This window comes from Typopeltis vanoorti, chromosome 5 (genome assembly GCF_054136105.1).
Source record: "Typopeltis vanoorti isolate ZY-2024b chromosome 5, IOZ_Tvanoo_1.0, whole genome shotgun sequence".
NCBI classification, from domain to species: Eukaryota; Metazoa; Arthropoda; class Arachnida; order Uropygi; family Thelyphonidae; genus Typopeltis; species Typopeltis vanoorti.
The window spans coordinates 141,379,873-141,395,977 of NC_143553.1; the positions used below are offsets into that span (position 1 = coordinate 141,379,873).

Here is a 16,105-nt window from a genome sequence, read left to right on the forward strand (position 1 = left end):
ATACCTCCAATCTTCAAATACCCATCTCAAATCCGACATCTCATCTGGAGGGCTTCAATCTCCCTAGACATGTATGGACCACTTTAAATCGGATCAGAACCAGACATGGGAGATGTAAGCATTTCTTGCATAAAGGAACTGGTCCGAAACTCCAAACTGTGAATGCAGAAAAGGGATCCAGACTATCAATCACATTGTGCTTGAGTGCCCCATCTACTCATTCTCGAGTTCTAAAGAGGACTTTTTTAAACTGAACCCAGAATCCCTGGAGTGGATCTGGGATTTAAGGATTAAGCTCTGACTCCTGATTCTTAATTCTGATGTTTAATCATTTCAACCTAGTGTACCTCTTTAATATGATTTTTACAATTGTTTTTATGCTGTTTTATGTAATTTGTATGTTTTATTCTGAGACCTGTACATCGTACGCTAAATAAAATAAAGTACAGAGCCTTAAAGGCTTCATTTTAGCATAGGTAAGATATTGAAATTGAGGATATTATGAATCAATCCATTTATGCACTAATAAAAGGCAAATCTGGTCTCCTGGACAGCTCATTGTCTTGAGAAGTGCACACCAAGGCAACTGATACCAACAGTTATATTCTCACAAGCTTTGTGATAAAGGTTTGAAACATTTCTTAATTTTCTTTCTATATTTAGTAAAATATGGCTGGATCCATAATTTCCTCCATTTCAATGTGTTGAGACAACTCAATAAAGGTTGAAACCGGTATGGGTAGTGGCCCTTGCCTTAATGCATAGCATTACACATATCCGCAAGGAGATGTGCTTTGCATTATGGGAGATACTGAGATAGGAGTGATGAGAGCTTTCTCCACCTTTGCAACGAGTTACCTGGTGTTGCACTACCTTACCCCAGTCCTGAAGATACTTTCAGGTGAAAACTTTGTTTGCTCACACTTGGATAAAGGATTAAACTAAACTTCCATTTCAGTATCTTACCTGCGTTTATATTTTTACAGTACATGTAGCATTATACCCATCTGAAAGGGTGTGTGCTTTGCATTATGGGATATACTAAGGCAATTGATGTGAAGTCATTAGCCTCTATATACAAGTAGTCCATTCATAAAGATGTGGAAGTTGTGTATCCAGATGGAAAATAACCTTGAAAGTCCATGGGGGGGGGATTAGTATGAAAACCTTACACTAAATGATTACTACTGTAGCCAAACTGATGCATGTAATAAGCAATTTACTATCTCGTTTGGTATATGTACATTCATAATATAGTTTCTCTCCCTCTTTGTTCCCAGTCATTTAAAAATTTATTTTTTTCTTTTTATACATATATATCTATATACTAAAATATAAATATAGACCAAAGGGAAAAGGAGAGAGAGGAAGACCAGCTGCAAGATCAAATGACCAGTGAAGCCAGAATAGGCATATGCCTAATTCTTGAAGAGAAGATATCTATATATGCAGATGCATAACAATGCCAGCATGTTCATTAGTACTCTATGAACTGATCATTATGTAAAGTTTTAATTAATCTAGTATTTCTTCATAACAGCTATCTTCCTTAAAAGTTGCACAAATTCACTACTCATAAACTGTTGTCATTCCATATATTTTTTACCAGATAGTAAAAAATGAAGTTATTTATTCTTTCTTCTATTTTACTGTCTTTTTTTTTTTTTTTAAAGTTCTCTGGTAACACCTGGCTTAGCCTCATGCTGTCATATACAGTGGTACCTCGACATACGAACTTTTTTCATCTCATTTTGACCTCTAGATACGAACCTAGACTCGAGATACGAATCGTGATGCTTTTCTTTTCAAATGAACTAAAGCTTGTTTTACATTATACTTCTTTTAACTTTTTTATGCACATTTAGCTGAGCATGCGCTGAACCACCTCTAGTGTAACGCTTGTTGTTACTACGTCATATTTATCTGAAATACGATGAATGCTGCAAGTATTTGCTTTTTTGTGTATCTATTTCAGTATTTGTGTAAACAAACAATATACTTCATGAAGTTTTTTAGGTTTGTATTTATATGTGTACTGTATGTATTTCTTTTTATGAGTGACGTGTTTTATTGTAGCTTCACGTTTATTTTCTGAATAATCTACCAGATAAGTGTCATTTCACTGATCAGTTCATTATTTTCAACATGGGGCCAAAGAAAACTAAGAAAGAAGAGAAGAAGAAAATCACAATAGAAATTAAGAAAGAAATTGTGGAAAAATATGAGAAAGGAATCAGGCAAAGTGATCTGTGCAAGCAGTATGACTTGTCCAAATCCACTATAGCTACAATTGTGAAAAAAGCAGATTTTTATAAGGAACTGGATGTGGCCAAAGGAATATCTATTGTGTTGAAGAAATAAAGTTATGGAAGAAATGGAAACTTTACTACTCATCTGAATTAATGACATGCAACTGAAAGGAAATAGTGTATCTCAAAACATCATCTGTTTACAAGCTCATGCTATTTACAAAGATCTTTTGTAGAACTTTCCATCCACTGGCAGTAGCAAAGACATCGGCGAAGAGTTTAAAGCTGGCAAAGGATGGTTTGAGAAATTCAAGAATAGAAACAGTATGCATAGTGTTGTCATGGAGAAGGTGCTAATGCTGACAAAGAACCACTGAAAGGTTCATGAAGGAATTTCAGAAACTGATGGAATCAGAAGGTTACAGACCAGAACAAGTTTTCAACTGCAATGAAACTGGGCTTTTCTGGAAGAAAAATGCCTACGAGAACATTCATCACTAAGGAGGAAATGGCATTGCTGGGACACAAGCTAATGAAAAACAGACTTTTGCTTTTTTTTGCGAATGCCACTGGTGACCTGAAGATAAAACCTCTGTTGGTTTACCACTCTGAAAATGCTCGAGTCTTTAAAAAGCAGAAAGTTAACAGGCACAAACTCAGCGTTATGTGGAGAGGTAACAGCACAGCCAGAAGAATTTCCTAGATGTGGAAATTCTTCTGTGAGTGGATGACAGAGGTCATTGCTTCCACAGTGAAACGGTATCTACAAGAAAAGGGTCTGCCTGAGAAAGTTCTTCATATAATGGACAATGCTCCAGCACATCCACCACAGTTGGAAGAAGATTTGGATGAAAAGTTTCATCAAAATTAAGTTCTTGCTTCCTAATACCACACCACTCCTACAACCAGTGGATCAGTATGTTATTTCCAACTTCAAAAAGTTTATATTATCCAAAGATGTTACGAAGTTATCACTGACACAGAATTAACCCTCAGGGAATTCTGGAAGAATTACTTCAATATTCTTCATTGTTTGCATCTTATTAGTCAGACACGGGAAGATGTTTCTGTGAGAACTCTAAAATCAGCCTGGAAAAAGTTATGGCCCAACTGTGTCCGAGGAACTGCATTGGAAGGACCTGAAAGCGAAATTGACATTGTAGATACAGTTGTCTCCCTGGGCAAGACCGTGCATTTGGAAGTTGATGAAGCAGACGTAAAGGAGCACAACGTTGAGCTAACTGAAGCACTGAAGAAGTTAAGAAGAGAGCAGGAAAAAGAAAGGGATGAGGAGGAAAAGGAAATGTCTGTGTCCGAGGGACTGCATTGGAAGGACCTGAAAGCGAAATTGACATTGTAGATACATTTGTCTCCCTGGGCAAGACCATGCATTTGGAAGTTGATGAAATAGACGTAGAGGAGCACAACATTGAGTTGACTGAAGCGCTACAGAAGTTAAGAAGAGAGCAGGAAAAAGAAAGGTGTAAGGAGGAAAACAAAAAAAAAAGCAAATGAGGATGAAGAAGACAGCAACAAAAAGGGAGCAATTCCAACAAGTGACGTAAAAAAATCTTGCAGCACTGGCGTGAATTGCAAAAATTGGTTAACAAGTGGCATCCAAATCAAGGTGTTGTTTCTAGAGCCACCAATATCTTCAATGACAATGTCATTAATCATTTTAGAAGGGTGTTAAGGAAACGACAGATTCAGTCAACATTGGATAGGTTTTTTAAACCCTCATCTAAGAGACAAAAAGAAGCAACTGATGACAACAAATCGAAAACTCCTGAACCAGAAAACCAGCCACAAGAAAATTGATTTTTTTTTTTTACACTTTAATCTAAAGCGATTTTCATACTAATCATGTGAAACCGAAGATTTCATAAATAAAAATTAATATGTAATGGTATACAAAATGCATATTTATAGTGCATTTTGTATTCCATTGCTCCTTCTCCATTTCTTTGCATTTTCTTCATTTAGTTGAGAATAGTTTTTTTAATTTTTGAATCTGGGAACGGATTAATTGATTTCCCATAAGATATAATGGAAAATTGGGTTTCAAGATACGAACCGCGGTCAGGAACGAATTAAGTTCGTAAGTCGAGGTACCACTGTATATTCTATATCCTCAATAAGTTCAGTTTATTCCTGTCTGTCTCGTGTTAGATAAATTCAAAAAATTTTGCTCATCAATTATACAGTTTCCTTCAAACACTTAATGAATCTTGTCTGGATAGATTTTTTTCTCTTGACATCCATTAAAAATCCTGGTTGAGTGTATTTGTAATCCATAAACTAGTATCGGATTGATTAGAGTAGTATCATAACTTCCTTTCTCATAAGTAGGGTTTTTTTTAATTCATCACTCAAATGGCCATATGAATAAAATATATCAAATAATTTATGCAATGCATCTGTTATTTCATTTCTTGCTGATACATTGGATAATCATATGATTAGTACAGCTCTACTAACTATCTTATCAGCTCTTCTTAAAATTTCCTATCAAACCAAAGTACTCATATCTTGTATTTACTCTTTCTAAAACCTGGCCATTCATCATGGGGAAAAGTCAAATAATACCATCTTACTATCTGCTTATTTCACTAAATGTTCATCAATATCTTTGTAATGTTTTAATTGGCAGGTTCTTATGTGGAGCACTGTAAAATATTTCTGAAATCCAAACATATTACAGTACTGTGGTCCATTTCTTTCATGACTTTTATAAAACATAAGCAGGTTTGTCATAATTGATCTTCCTTAACAATTAGCCTTTCTGGCATAGTATCAGCAATGCCCTTTGGTTGGATGGAAAGTCAAGACTTTTTTGAATTCCATCTAGGATGTGAAGAATCTTTACAAGGACTTTTCAACTGAAGATGAGTTAATCTGGCTATGGGAATGATAGGATTTTTTCATCCTTGGAAAACAGCCAAATATGGAGAACAAACACAATTAACAGACATAAATACATTGGCCTTTGCAGCCTTGGGTTGCTTTAGTTATAATTCCTAATAATGCTCTAAACACATGGTCCCTATCAAGGATATTTCTGAATACAGTATTTTTCCATTACCATGTCTTTAACACTGATGAGATACTCGGGTCTATAATTTTCCATTTTATGTAATGAACCATCCTTATGAACTGAAATTACCTTTGCAAATTTTCATTCCAAGGGCACTTCTCTTAATCTGCAATTAATTGAAGCTAATCAAAGATGGTTCAGTTAACATTGACATCTGCTTTTTCATCTCAATCTCCAATCTTATCAGTTGCCAAATCAGCTGACTGTTGTTCACATATACTCATAGAATACTTATCTTCTTGTGAAACTTCAGCTAGGTCATTCAGAATTCTTGGGTTTTGTTTAATTTGTTTTTATTATCTTGCTCTTTTTTAGATATCCATATAATCTTTTCAGGTTTTTATCATTCTGACTAGTCGCGATAGAAATTTTACTTTACAGTTTTTTTTTTAACTAACAATTTAATAAATACCAGTTGTTGCTTTTGAGGATTTGATTTTTCATCCATCCAAGTCCAGATTTATTATTAAATTTACTTATTGAAATAGAAATTAATTGATATGTTCTGCCATGCTTACTATTTTGCATTAGTGTCACTTCTGTTGAATAATGCTTCCCATTTAATACTACTTAAACTTTTATTATATCCTGAAAGTTAACTTTGCAATTCCTTGCCATGTTTCTAATTATCATTTCTCCTTTTAGTTTAAATTCCCCTTCTAAGGTCAAATGATCACAGAGTCTCTAAGTAATTAATATGATCCCTTACTAATTTGTCAGATGGTATTATGAAATCCACAATCTTATCCTTTCCAATAAGTTTCCATTCATAGTTTCCTTCATAATCCATAACAAAATGTATGCAATTAATAGATATAAGACTGTGGAGATAACATTAGCTATTCTGTCCTAGAAAAAAATAAGTTTATCAAAGCCAAATTATTTCTGCTGTAACAGGCCATTGTGCATAATGTATTAATGGAAGATATATAGTAATCCAAACTTCAGAACAATGACACTTCAATTAACCAACTCTTACATGTCAACTGATTTATGGTACAGTACCATGTAATTATACTTCAATTATCCATCCAACCCTTTGCTATTAGAATGGTAAATACTTTCCTCATGTGGTCAGAAAAAATGGCAGATTATGTCATACTAATTTTAGACCAATTAGTGTATAGAAATAATTTTTTAATGGTAATCAGTCTTACAACTCCCACTTAGTACAACACTTGTGATTGGAAGATATTCCAGTATTTATTGGAATAAACTCAGCCAGTATTTTTTTAAGCATGAATTTCCTTGAATATTTTGTTAATGTAAGAAGCTTGCAGTGGACTGATTTATTGCAAACTAAATATATGTACTTTATAGGTGTTTTAATGAATTCAGCAAATCAGACTTTGCTCGTTCAGGATGCATTGCGACAGAAACAGTAATTCTAGACGAAGGTCCTCTCCCCCAATTTTCACATTCATTGGAACCTCATCTGCGACAGTTGGGAATGCCAACTAGTCTCGAAAAAGGTAAATTTGATTTTAAGATGTATTTTTAGTATGTTTTAAAGCAATTATCTGTAACAAGAAAAATTAATATTAAAATTATGTATAAAAAAGTGTATTTACTGTGTATTATATCTCATCATCTTCCCAGGCTAGATCATGACAGGACACAGTCCTGTCAAGATCTAGGAACTTGGCTCCATATAAACCTGATGTAACATTGAGATATGACATTTTTTATGCGACTTAAATGTAATTAAGTAGTAAATTTAATTACATAAAAACGAGACTTTTTGTGGTTATGAGACCATATGTACTTTATTAATATAATCTCGTTTACTAGTTTCGCTAGCGACTGTCTAGCTTTTTCAAGGCTGAACGGTACACACAAAAAATATGAGAGAATACAGAAACGTTGCTAACCATTAGGCAGTCAAGTTTGAAACTATGCATGACAATGCGTGCATGTGTTGAGAAGCTTCAGTCAGCATCGTGGATATGGGTTGTATGCACACGTGTTACATGATTTTTCGCATATTGTAGTTCCGTAAAACTGAGTGAGTTGATTAAGTTTTACCATATATCTTTCAGTATGGCATCCTGATTTCTGTTGAGGTTGTTACCCGTTCTTAATACCGCTGCCACTTCCTTGAAAATTCTGTAACCGTAATCATCATCCAAATACGGCATAGAGCTATTTTCCCAGTCAATTGCATGGTTGGAGGTTGCAAAGTGATGTGCTTAGCCTGAGGAGACTGTCCTGTTGTGATTGACATTCCCAACATGCTCCTTCTATCTGATTTCCAGGCTTCTTGAAGTTTGCCCAATATATGAAAAGCCGCACGTACATGGAATTCTATAAACACCTAGATATTTGAAAAATGGTACACTGTCTTTAGGAGATCTTAATACTTGTCTGATGGTAGTGGTAGGCTTAAATACCACTCTGATGTTGTGTGATTTTAACATTCTCGCTAATCTTGAAGAGACTGAATCTACATAAGGGATGACTACTGTTGAAGCGTACTAGGTGACTGTTCCTTGTTGTTGGAGGTTGTCTTTATAAAGGAACTTGTTTATGATGTTTGTAGGAAAACTATTCTGCGATAGTGTTATAGCAATTTGAGAAAGTTCTGTCTGTACCTCTTCTTCGTCTGAAATAAACTTTTTGGCTCTGTTCCGTAATGATGCTATGTTTTTGTGATCTGTGATAGTTAGAAGAATAATCTACAGATACTTCTATACATATACTCTTCATAAACTCTTCATATACAGAAAACCTACAGATACTTCCAGTATCTGTAGGTTTTCTGTATATGAAGAAACTCTTCATGTATATGAAGAAAACTCTTCATGTACAGAAAACCTACAGATACTTCCAGTATCTGTAGGTTTTCTGTATATGAAGAGTTTCAAATTATTTTCCTGCCTTTCCAGTATGTCTAGGAAAGGGAGTTGTCTGTTTTTTTTTAACTTCTAGAGTAAATTTAATCTTGTTGTGAAGAGAGTTTATTCTCTCTAAAAACACCTGTAGGTTTTCTATGTTTTCCCAAATGATGAAAATATCATTAACGTATCTCCACCATATCGATGGTTTAGGTGTAATTTTGGTAAAAATTTCATTTTCCAACTTTTCCATGAAGAGGTCTACACAAGGTGGTGACAGTGGGCTACCCATTGCTAGGCCTTCCAATTGTTGGTAAACGGTGTTGTTTACTTTGAAGAAATTTGATTTAAGGCAGTGAGTGAACAACTGTGTAATGTCTGTAGGGAAGAGATTTTTAATAAAAGAAATTAAAAATATTAAAGATCTCTTCCCTACAGACATTACACAGTTGTTCAATCACTGCTTTAAATCAAATTTCTTCAAAGTAAACAACACAGTTTACCAACAATTGAAAGGCCTAGCAATGGGTAGCCCACTGTCACCACCTTGTGCAGCCCTGTTCATGGAAAAGTTGGAAAATGAAATTTTTACCAAAATTACACCTAAACCATCAATATGGTGGAGATATGTTGATTTGGAATGAAAACAGAAAACCTACAGGTGTTTTTAGAGAGAATAAACTCTCTTCACAACAAGATTAAATTTACTCTAGAAGTTGAAAAAAACAGACAACTCCCCTTCCTAGGCATACTTGTGAAAAGGCAGGAAAATAATTTGAAACTCTCCATATACAGAAAACCTACAGATACTGGAAGTTATTTACATTATTCTTCTAACTATCACAGATCACAAAAACATAACATCATTCACATGTTACGGAAACAGAGCCAAAAAGTTTATTTCAGACGAAGAAGAGGTACAGACAGAACTTTTTCAAATTGCTATAACACTATCACAGAATGGTTTTCCTACAAACATCATAAACAAGTTCCTTTATAAAGACAACCTCCAACAACAAGGAACAGTCACCTAGTACGCTTCAACAGTAGTCATCCCTTATGTAGATTCAGTCTCTTCAAGATTAGCGAGAATGTTAAAATCTCACAACATCAGAGTGGTATTTAAGCCTACCACTACCATCAGACAAGTATTAAGATCTCCTAAAGACAATGTATCATTTTTCAAATATCTAGGTGTTTATAGAATTCCATGTATGTGCAGCCTTTCATATATTGGGCAAACTTCAAGAAGCCTGGAAATCAGATAGAAGGAGCATGTTGGGGATGTCAATCACAACAGGACAGTCTCCTCATCGCTAAGCACATCACTTTGCAACTTCCAACCATGCAGTTGACTGGGAAAATAGCTCTATGCCATATTTGGATACGGTTACAGAATTTTCAAGGAAGTAGCAGTGGTATTAAGAACGGGTAACAACCTCAACAGAAATCAGGATGCCATACTGAAAGATATATGGTAAAACTTAATCAACTCACTCAGTTTTACGGAACTACAATACGCGAAAAATCATGTAACACGTGTGCATACAACCCATATCCACGATACTGACTGAAGCTTCTCAACACATGCACGCATTGTCACGCATAGTTTCAAACTTAACTGCCTAACAGTTAGCAACGTTTCTGTATTCTTTCATATTTTTTGTGTGTACCGTTCAGCCTTGACAAAGCTAGACAGTCGCTAACGAAACTAGTAGGCGGGATTATATTAATAAAGTACCTATGGTCTCATAACCACAAAAAGTCTCTTTTTTAAGTATTTTATGACCAAATATGTATAATTTAAATTTAATTACTGTTTATTGTAATCCTTAGAGAGTTACATGTCCTCCTCTAGCATGAATAACAGGCTGTATATACTCTCTGAGACATTGACTCCACCAAATGCTGGAGGTAATTCCAGCCATGCCTGTTGCAGCATTGCCCACAACTTCACCTTAGACATCAGTCCGGGATACATGGATGTGATGTCTCGCTCTTTGATATCCTAGAAAGAGTTTGATCAGATTTAAATTGGGGGACCTTGGTGGCCAGTGGATGGTCCCAAACTCAGATGAGTGTTCCTCGAGCCATGCCTGAATGGCTGTGGCCCAGTAGAATGGCACATTATCCTGTTGAAACAGACCATTGGCTGCAGGATAGAAGAAGGCTATGAAAGTGCGTAGGTGATCAGCTTGCAGCGTTTAAGGACCTCTCCTTAAAAAATTAGGGACAAGGGTCAAAGCTGTATAACTGAGAGGAGACCTCCACATAGCCTTTAAAGGAATGCGGAGAACCGACCAGGGCTTCTGACCTAATGTCCAATCCTCACCTTCTCGTGGTGCACCCTGTTGGGTATCTACTTTGATACTGAACGAACGAGGATGGGCTGGCAATTTGGGATTTAGCCGACCAAATTGTATTCTTATTGGTTAAACCAAAATAAAAAATGATGGTACAACATGACAAAATTTCATGCCGGCTGGGGCGTCGCCCGGTTAAACAAGGCCCCGTTGTTTTCGCCAGGGAACCAGGGCGAACAGCGAAAAGTCAGCTACTGGAACAAATCTGAAAACAAACCCCAACTGAACATCACCAGAGTTAAAGATCGGTACTATCAACGTAAGAAGCCTGAATGGCAAAGAAATGGAGCTAGCTGAGGAATTAGATAAGTACCAGATCGACATAATAGGGGTGACTGAAACAAAAAAGACAAAAACTGGTGAGATCTTTCTGAGCAATAAATACAAAATGTTATATTCAGGCAATGACAATCAAGGAAAAGAAGGAGTAGCCATAGTATTCAACACAAAATACGAGGCTAATCTTCTTGAATGGCAGTCAGTCTCAAGTAGAGTAATGTGGGGAAATATGAGAATGGGGAACTGGACAATGAGACTTATTTGTGCCTATGGTCCCACAGAAGGTTCTACTAAGGTAGAAGTGGAGGAATTTTTGAGGCTTTAGAAAAAGCAACTGACACAATGAAAAAGGAAAAGTTGGTCCTTGTTGGGGATCTAAATAGTAGAGTAGGAAATGATTGTGAGACATACAAAAATATTTTGGGAAAATTTGGAGAAAAGAGCAAAGCTAATAATAATGGCAAATATCTGTTGGATTTCTGCTCAGGACATGGACTGGTTATTACTAACACCATGTTCCAACATAAAAATGTGCACAAATTCACATGGAGAGAAGAGGCTAGGAATAAGAAAAGTCTCATTGACTATGTTATTGTTGATAGTGATGTTTTCTCCCTGGTGCAGGACACCAGAGTGTACAGAGGATTTGAAATTGGAAGTGATCACTATTTAGTCTTGAGCAGGATAAAATTGAATTTCATATTGAAAAGAATAACATGTAAGAAAGTTTTAAAGCGAATAAAAGTTGAGCAGCTCTCAGATGTAAACTGTAGACTAAAATACAGAAATATTATTGAAAAGAAAATGAAAGAGTTTGAGAACAGGAATCAAACCTTGGAGATTCAGTGGCAAACTCTGAAGGAAACATTGATTGATTCTGCCAGAGAGGCATGTGGTGAGGTTGTGTGCAAAGATAAAAAAATCAGAACTCCCTGGTGGACACAGGAAGTTAAAGAGGCAGTGAAGGAAAAGAAGAAAGCATATCAAAAGTTCCTGGCAAATAAGTCAGCTTTTACTCTTACAGAATACAGAGACAAATGTAAGAAAGCTAAACAGTGTGTAAAACTAGCTAAACAAAAGTCATGGGAGGACTTTGGCAAGAATATAGAAAATAAATATCAAGAAGGTGGCAAAATATTCTGGAGGTTGTTGAAGAAGCTTAGGAATGGAGGAAAGAGTGCTGTAAAAGGAGTTAGAGATGATAAAGGTGACATGAAATGGTAGAAAAAGATATCCTTGAAGTATGGAGTAATTACTTTGAAAAACTGCTAAATGAAACAAGCAGTGATGACAGCACAGTGATAAAAAACACTGACCAGGCATGCAGTCAGGAATACATATCCATACTTGAAGTAAAAAAAGCCATCAAAGGCTTGAAATGTGGAAAGGCAGCAGGAGTAGATGATATTCGACCAGAAATGCTGAAGTATGGTGGTATAAGAGTCTTACAGTGGCTGCACTGCATAGTTCAGAAAGCCTGGACAGAGGGACGAATTCCCGATGATTGGAGTAGAGCTCTCATAGTACCCATATATAAAAAGGGAAATAAAACTGAATGTGAGAATTACAGAGGTATTTCCCTACTGAGTGTTCCTGGCAAGATCTATGCAAGTATACTTGAGAAACGGTTGAGAAGAATTGTGGAAGAAAAACTTGGTGAAGAACAAGCTGGATTCAGGCCAAATAGAGGCTGTCAGGATCAGATCTTCACTTTACGACAAATAGTCGAGAAAGCATGGGAATATAACAAAGATCTGTATTTAAGTTTTGTCGATTTGGAAAAGGCATATGACAAGGTGCCAAGAGAGAAGCTATTCAATACGCTGCAGTTATATGGTGTCAATGGGGCATTATATCAAGCAATACTTAGTCTTTATTTGAGTTGTGAGTCAGCAGTTAGAATTGAAGGAAGTACAGGAAGATGGTTTAATGTTAAATCTGGTGTGAGACAAGGATGTACAATATCCCCTCTGTTATTCATTATCTATATGGATCACATTATGAAGGAATGTGGTATTAAACCTGATATCAAAATTGGAGATGTTAATGTCAGCTCTTTGCTTTATGCGGATGATGTTATACTTCTAAATAAATCCGCTACAAATCTGCAAGATTCTCTGACTAAATTGAATAGCTGTTGTAATAGATATGGTATGAAGGTCAGCAATAAAAAGACAAAGACAATGAAAATAGGCAGAATCATTGAAAATGTCAACTGTGTTGTGAATGGAGAACCTGTGGAACAAGTAAAACATTTCAGCTACTTAGGCACAATTTTTACTGAAGATGGTAAACTAAATATAGAAATAGACAACAGAATCAGCAAAGCTGGTATCGTGGGAAGTCAATTGAATAAATTCATATGGAATAAGAAAGAAATTAGTCGGAACACTAAATTAGCTGTATACAAGACTGTGTTCAAACCAATTTTAACTTATGGATCTGAGAGCTGGGTCAGAAGTAAAACACTTGACCAAAGACTAGAGACCGCAGATATGAGAGTCCTGAGAAAGATTAGAGGCGTGAACAGATGGCATCAATGGCAATATCATATTAAAAATGAGGATATTAGGAAAGAACTTGACATTGTCAGCATCCAGGAATGCGTTAGCAGAGCTAATCTCAGATGGTATGGTCACTTAAATAGAATGGGAGAGGAAAGATTAGCAAAACAAGTGTTCTCTGCCAGGTTGGCAGGAAAACGACCCAGAGGAAGACCAAGATATAGGTGGATTGATACGGTACAAAGTGCCTTAGACGATAGAAATATAAGATCTGATAATGTTGGAGTCTTGACAAGTAACAGACTGATTTGGAGGAAAATTGTAGATAGGAAGTTAGTAATGATGTAATTTTTTCATGTAGTGCTGTCATATCCTGTACACCCCTTGAGGGTACATGGCAGGAATTTGATGATGATGATGATGATGATGATGATGTGTCACATGAGGAGGCTTCCCAAACTATCACAGAGCCACCACCTCCTTGAACAGAACCGACCTGGCATGACAGGGCCATGGCCACATGCTGTCAATGTCACACCCTCCCATCAGCTTGGTACAACTGATAATGGGATTCATCAGATCACATGACTCTGGTCCACTCTGCAGAGGTCTAGTTTTGTTGGTCCTGACACCAGGCAAGGTGCAATGCCTGATGATGAGCTTTAAACAGTGATACATGATTAGGATGCCAATGGGTGCTGGCACCCTAATCATGTATCACTGTTTAAAGCTCATCTCATAAAACTGGTTGTGATTTGTGCCACTGTTGCCCTGAAGTTGGTCTGTATGAACCTGAACAGTCTATGTTGACCCTAATCATCAATGGTGTGGTTGGCCACCACTTGTTTGCTAGATGCTGATACATCTGTTGATGGTATACTTGCAGTAGACCCTTGATACTGTTGGCCTCAAGAACCTTAGTATTCTTACCACTTGGGCAGAATGATCCATCTGTCTTGTACCGATAATACGTCCACAATCAAAGTCGCTAAGAGTGCCCACATTTACTCATGTTCGTCGATTGCGATACACTATTGGGAAGCATCGTGTCGGCCTATTTATTGTCTACATTCGGTTTGGGTACATTTAACTCTGTATGGGCGATGCCAGCGTCAACTTCCCATCACTCCTATCTCTAATGTTTTGTCTGTTGAGTGTATATTATTGTATCTTTGTTTATAGTAGTGGTCTTATGCTATTCGCTATTACAATGTGTATGTTCTATAGTAATGGCAGCATGTTGTCACTTGAGTTTTGCTTTGAATCTCAGTAATGGGGATGCATGTTTGTTTTTGTTTTTAGAACAGTTGTTGCTGTGTAATGAGAATGCTAGTAAGCAAAGAGCAGGCAAGCATAGAAGGAGAGCCACAAAGGTGGAAGAAACTACTGAGTTAAGTTTTGTGATCACGAAGAAGTTTTATATGCATCTTTAACTACTCTCCAAGGAGGAACTGTGAAGTTAATAATTGAAGAACAGCATGATGTATCAAGCCCAATATGTGAGAAAGAAGTAGCATATTTTCCAAGAAGCAATATGGAATCTGTAGTAAAGTTCCTTTCAGTAAAGCACGAAGATGTCAGCAATAACATAGTCAATGAGGCTTCTTATTTCTTGTATTTTCTCTCCATCTGAACTTGTGCAAATCTTTATGATGGAGAACATGGTGTTAGTAATAACTAGTCCATATCCTGAGCAGAAATCCAACAGATACTTATTATTATTATTAGCCTTGCCCTTTTCTCCAGATTTTCCCAGAATGTTTCTTTGAGAATTGAAAGAAAAAATTAAATTAAAGATGCCAAGAAATTATAGTATTGTTTAATCCTTTATCTAAGTGTAAGCAGGACAAAATTTGCATGTGAATTATCTTCACAACTGGGCTACTTGTATATAGAGGGTTATGACTTCGCACATCCTTATAGGTATGTATTTCCCATAATTCTATGCATTATGGGAAAGACCACTATCCAGACTGGTTTTGACCTTTATAGGTCTAATCAGTGGGAACCAGTATTATTCCCATAATGCATACCATTATGCATTATGGGAATAATGCATAATGGTATGCATTATTTCCATAATGCATACCATTATGGGAATAACTTCCCAACTGTAATATGAGGATAAGGCAGTTAAAACCTATGCCTCTAAGTATTCTTGTCTGTAAATTGCAGACAATAATTTATATATTTATTTGTGTTCTACTTGCCGGTTTTCCTGTTCTGAGGGACGAAAAACCCTAGTTTCTGAGTTTATCGTCCCTCTACCTCCATATGAGACTGGCCTCACCTTTAGTCAAAAGAGACCAGATAAAGGTTCCTCACATCATGGATGGGAATTGAACCCAGGTTTTTCCAACCAAACTGCTTCGTCTATACTGACTGATCTACGGAGGCTCTGCATAGCATTATATACACCTGAAAGGATGTATGCTTTGCGTTATGGAATATTAAATCAATTAACGTGAAGTCATAAGACTATTTACAAGTAATCTAGCCATGAAGATACTTCATGCACAAACTTTGCTTGCTTACACTTGGATAAAAGATTAAACAAGAATATGATTTCTTCGCATATTTAAGAAATCATTAGTTTCGGTTCTTTTGGTGTGGTAGGAATTCAGCACTTTCTTTGAATAAACATTTGTATTTAAAAATACTGTTATGTAGTGATTTGGTGTTTCAAAAGGTCTTGTTCTACACTATGCAATAGAATCTCATATCTGGGTGCTCTACTATTTGTGTTATTTTATTTCTAACCCAACTTCAAATATATAAACTA

The 16,105-nt window shown here is 36.2% G+C and overlaps 1 protein-coding gene across 1 annotated transcript in view; it reads left to right on the plus strand.

Annotated features, from left to right (window-relative positions):
• The window catches only part of RpLP0-like (ribosomal protein LP0-like), a 141,190-nt gene that overhangs the window by 107,114 nt on the left and 17,971 nt on the right, over positions 1–16,105 (plus strand). Inside the window, exon 5 of the mRNA XM_090392790.1 lies at positions 6,664–6,815. Within this exon, the coding sequence (XP_090248916.1) occupies positions 6,664–6,815 (152 nt within the window). The remainder of the gene's footprint in view (positions 1–6,663; positions 6,816–16,105) is intronic.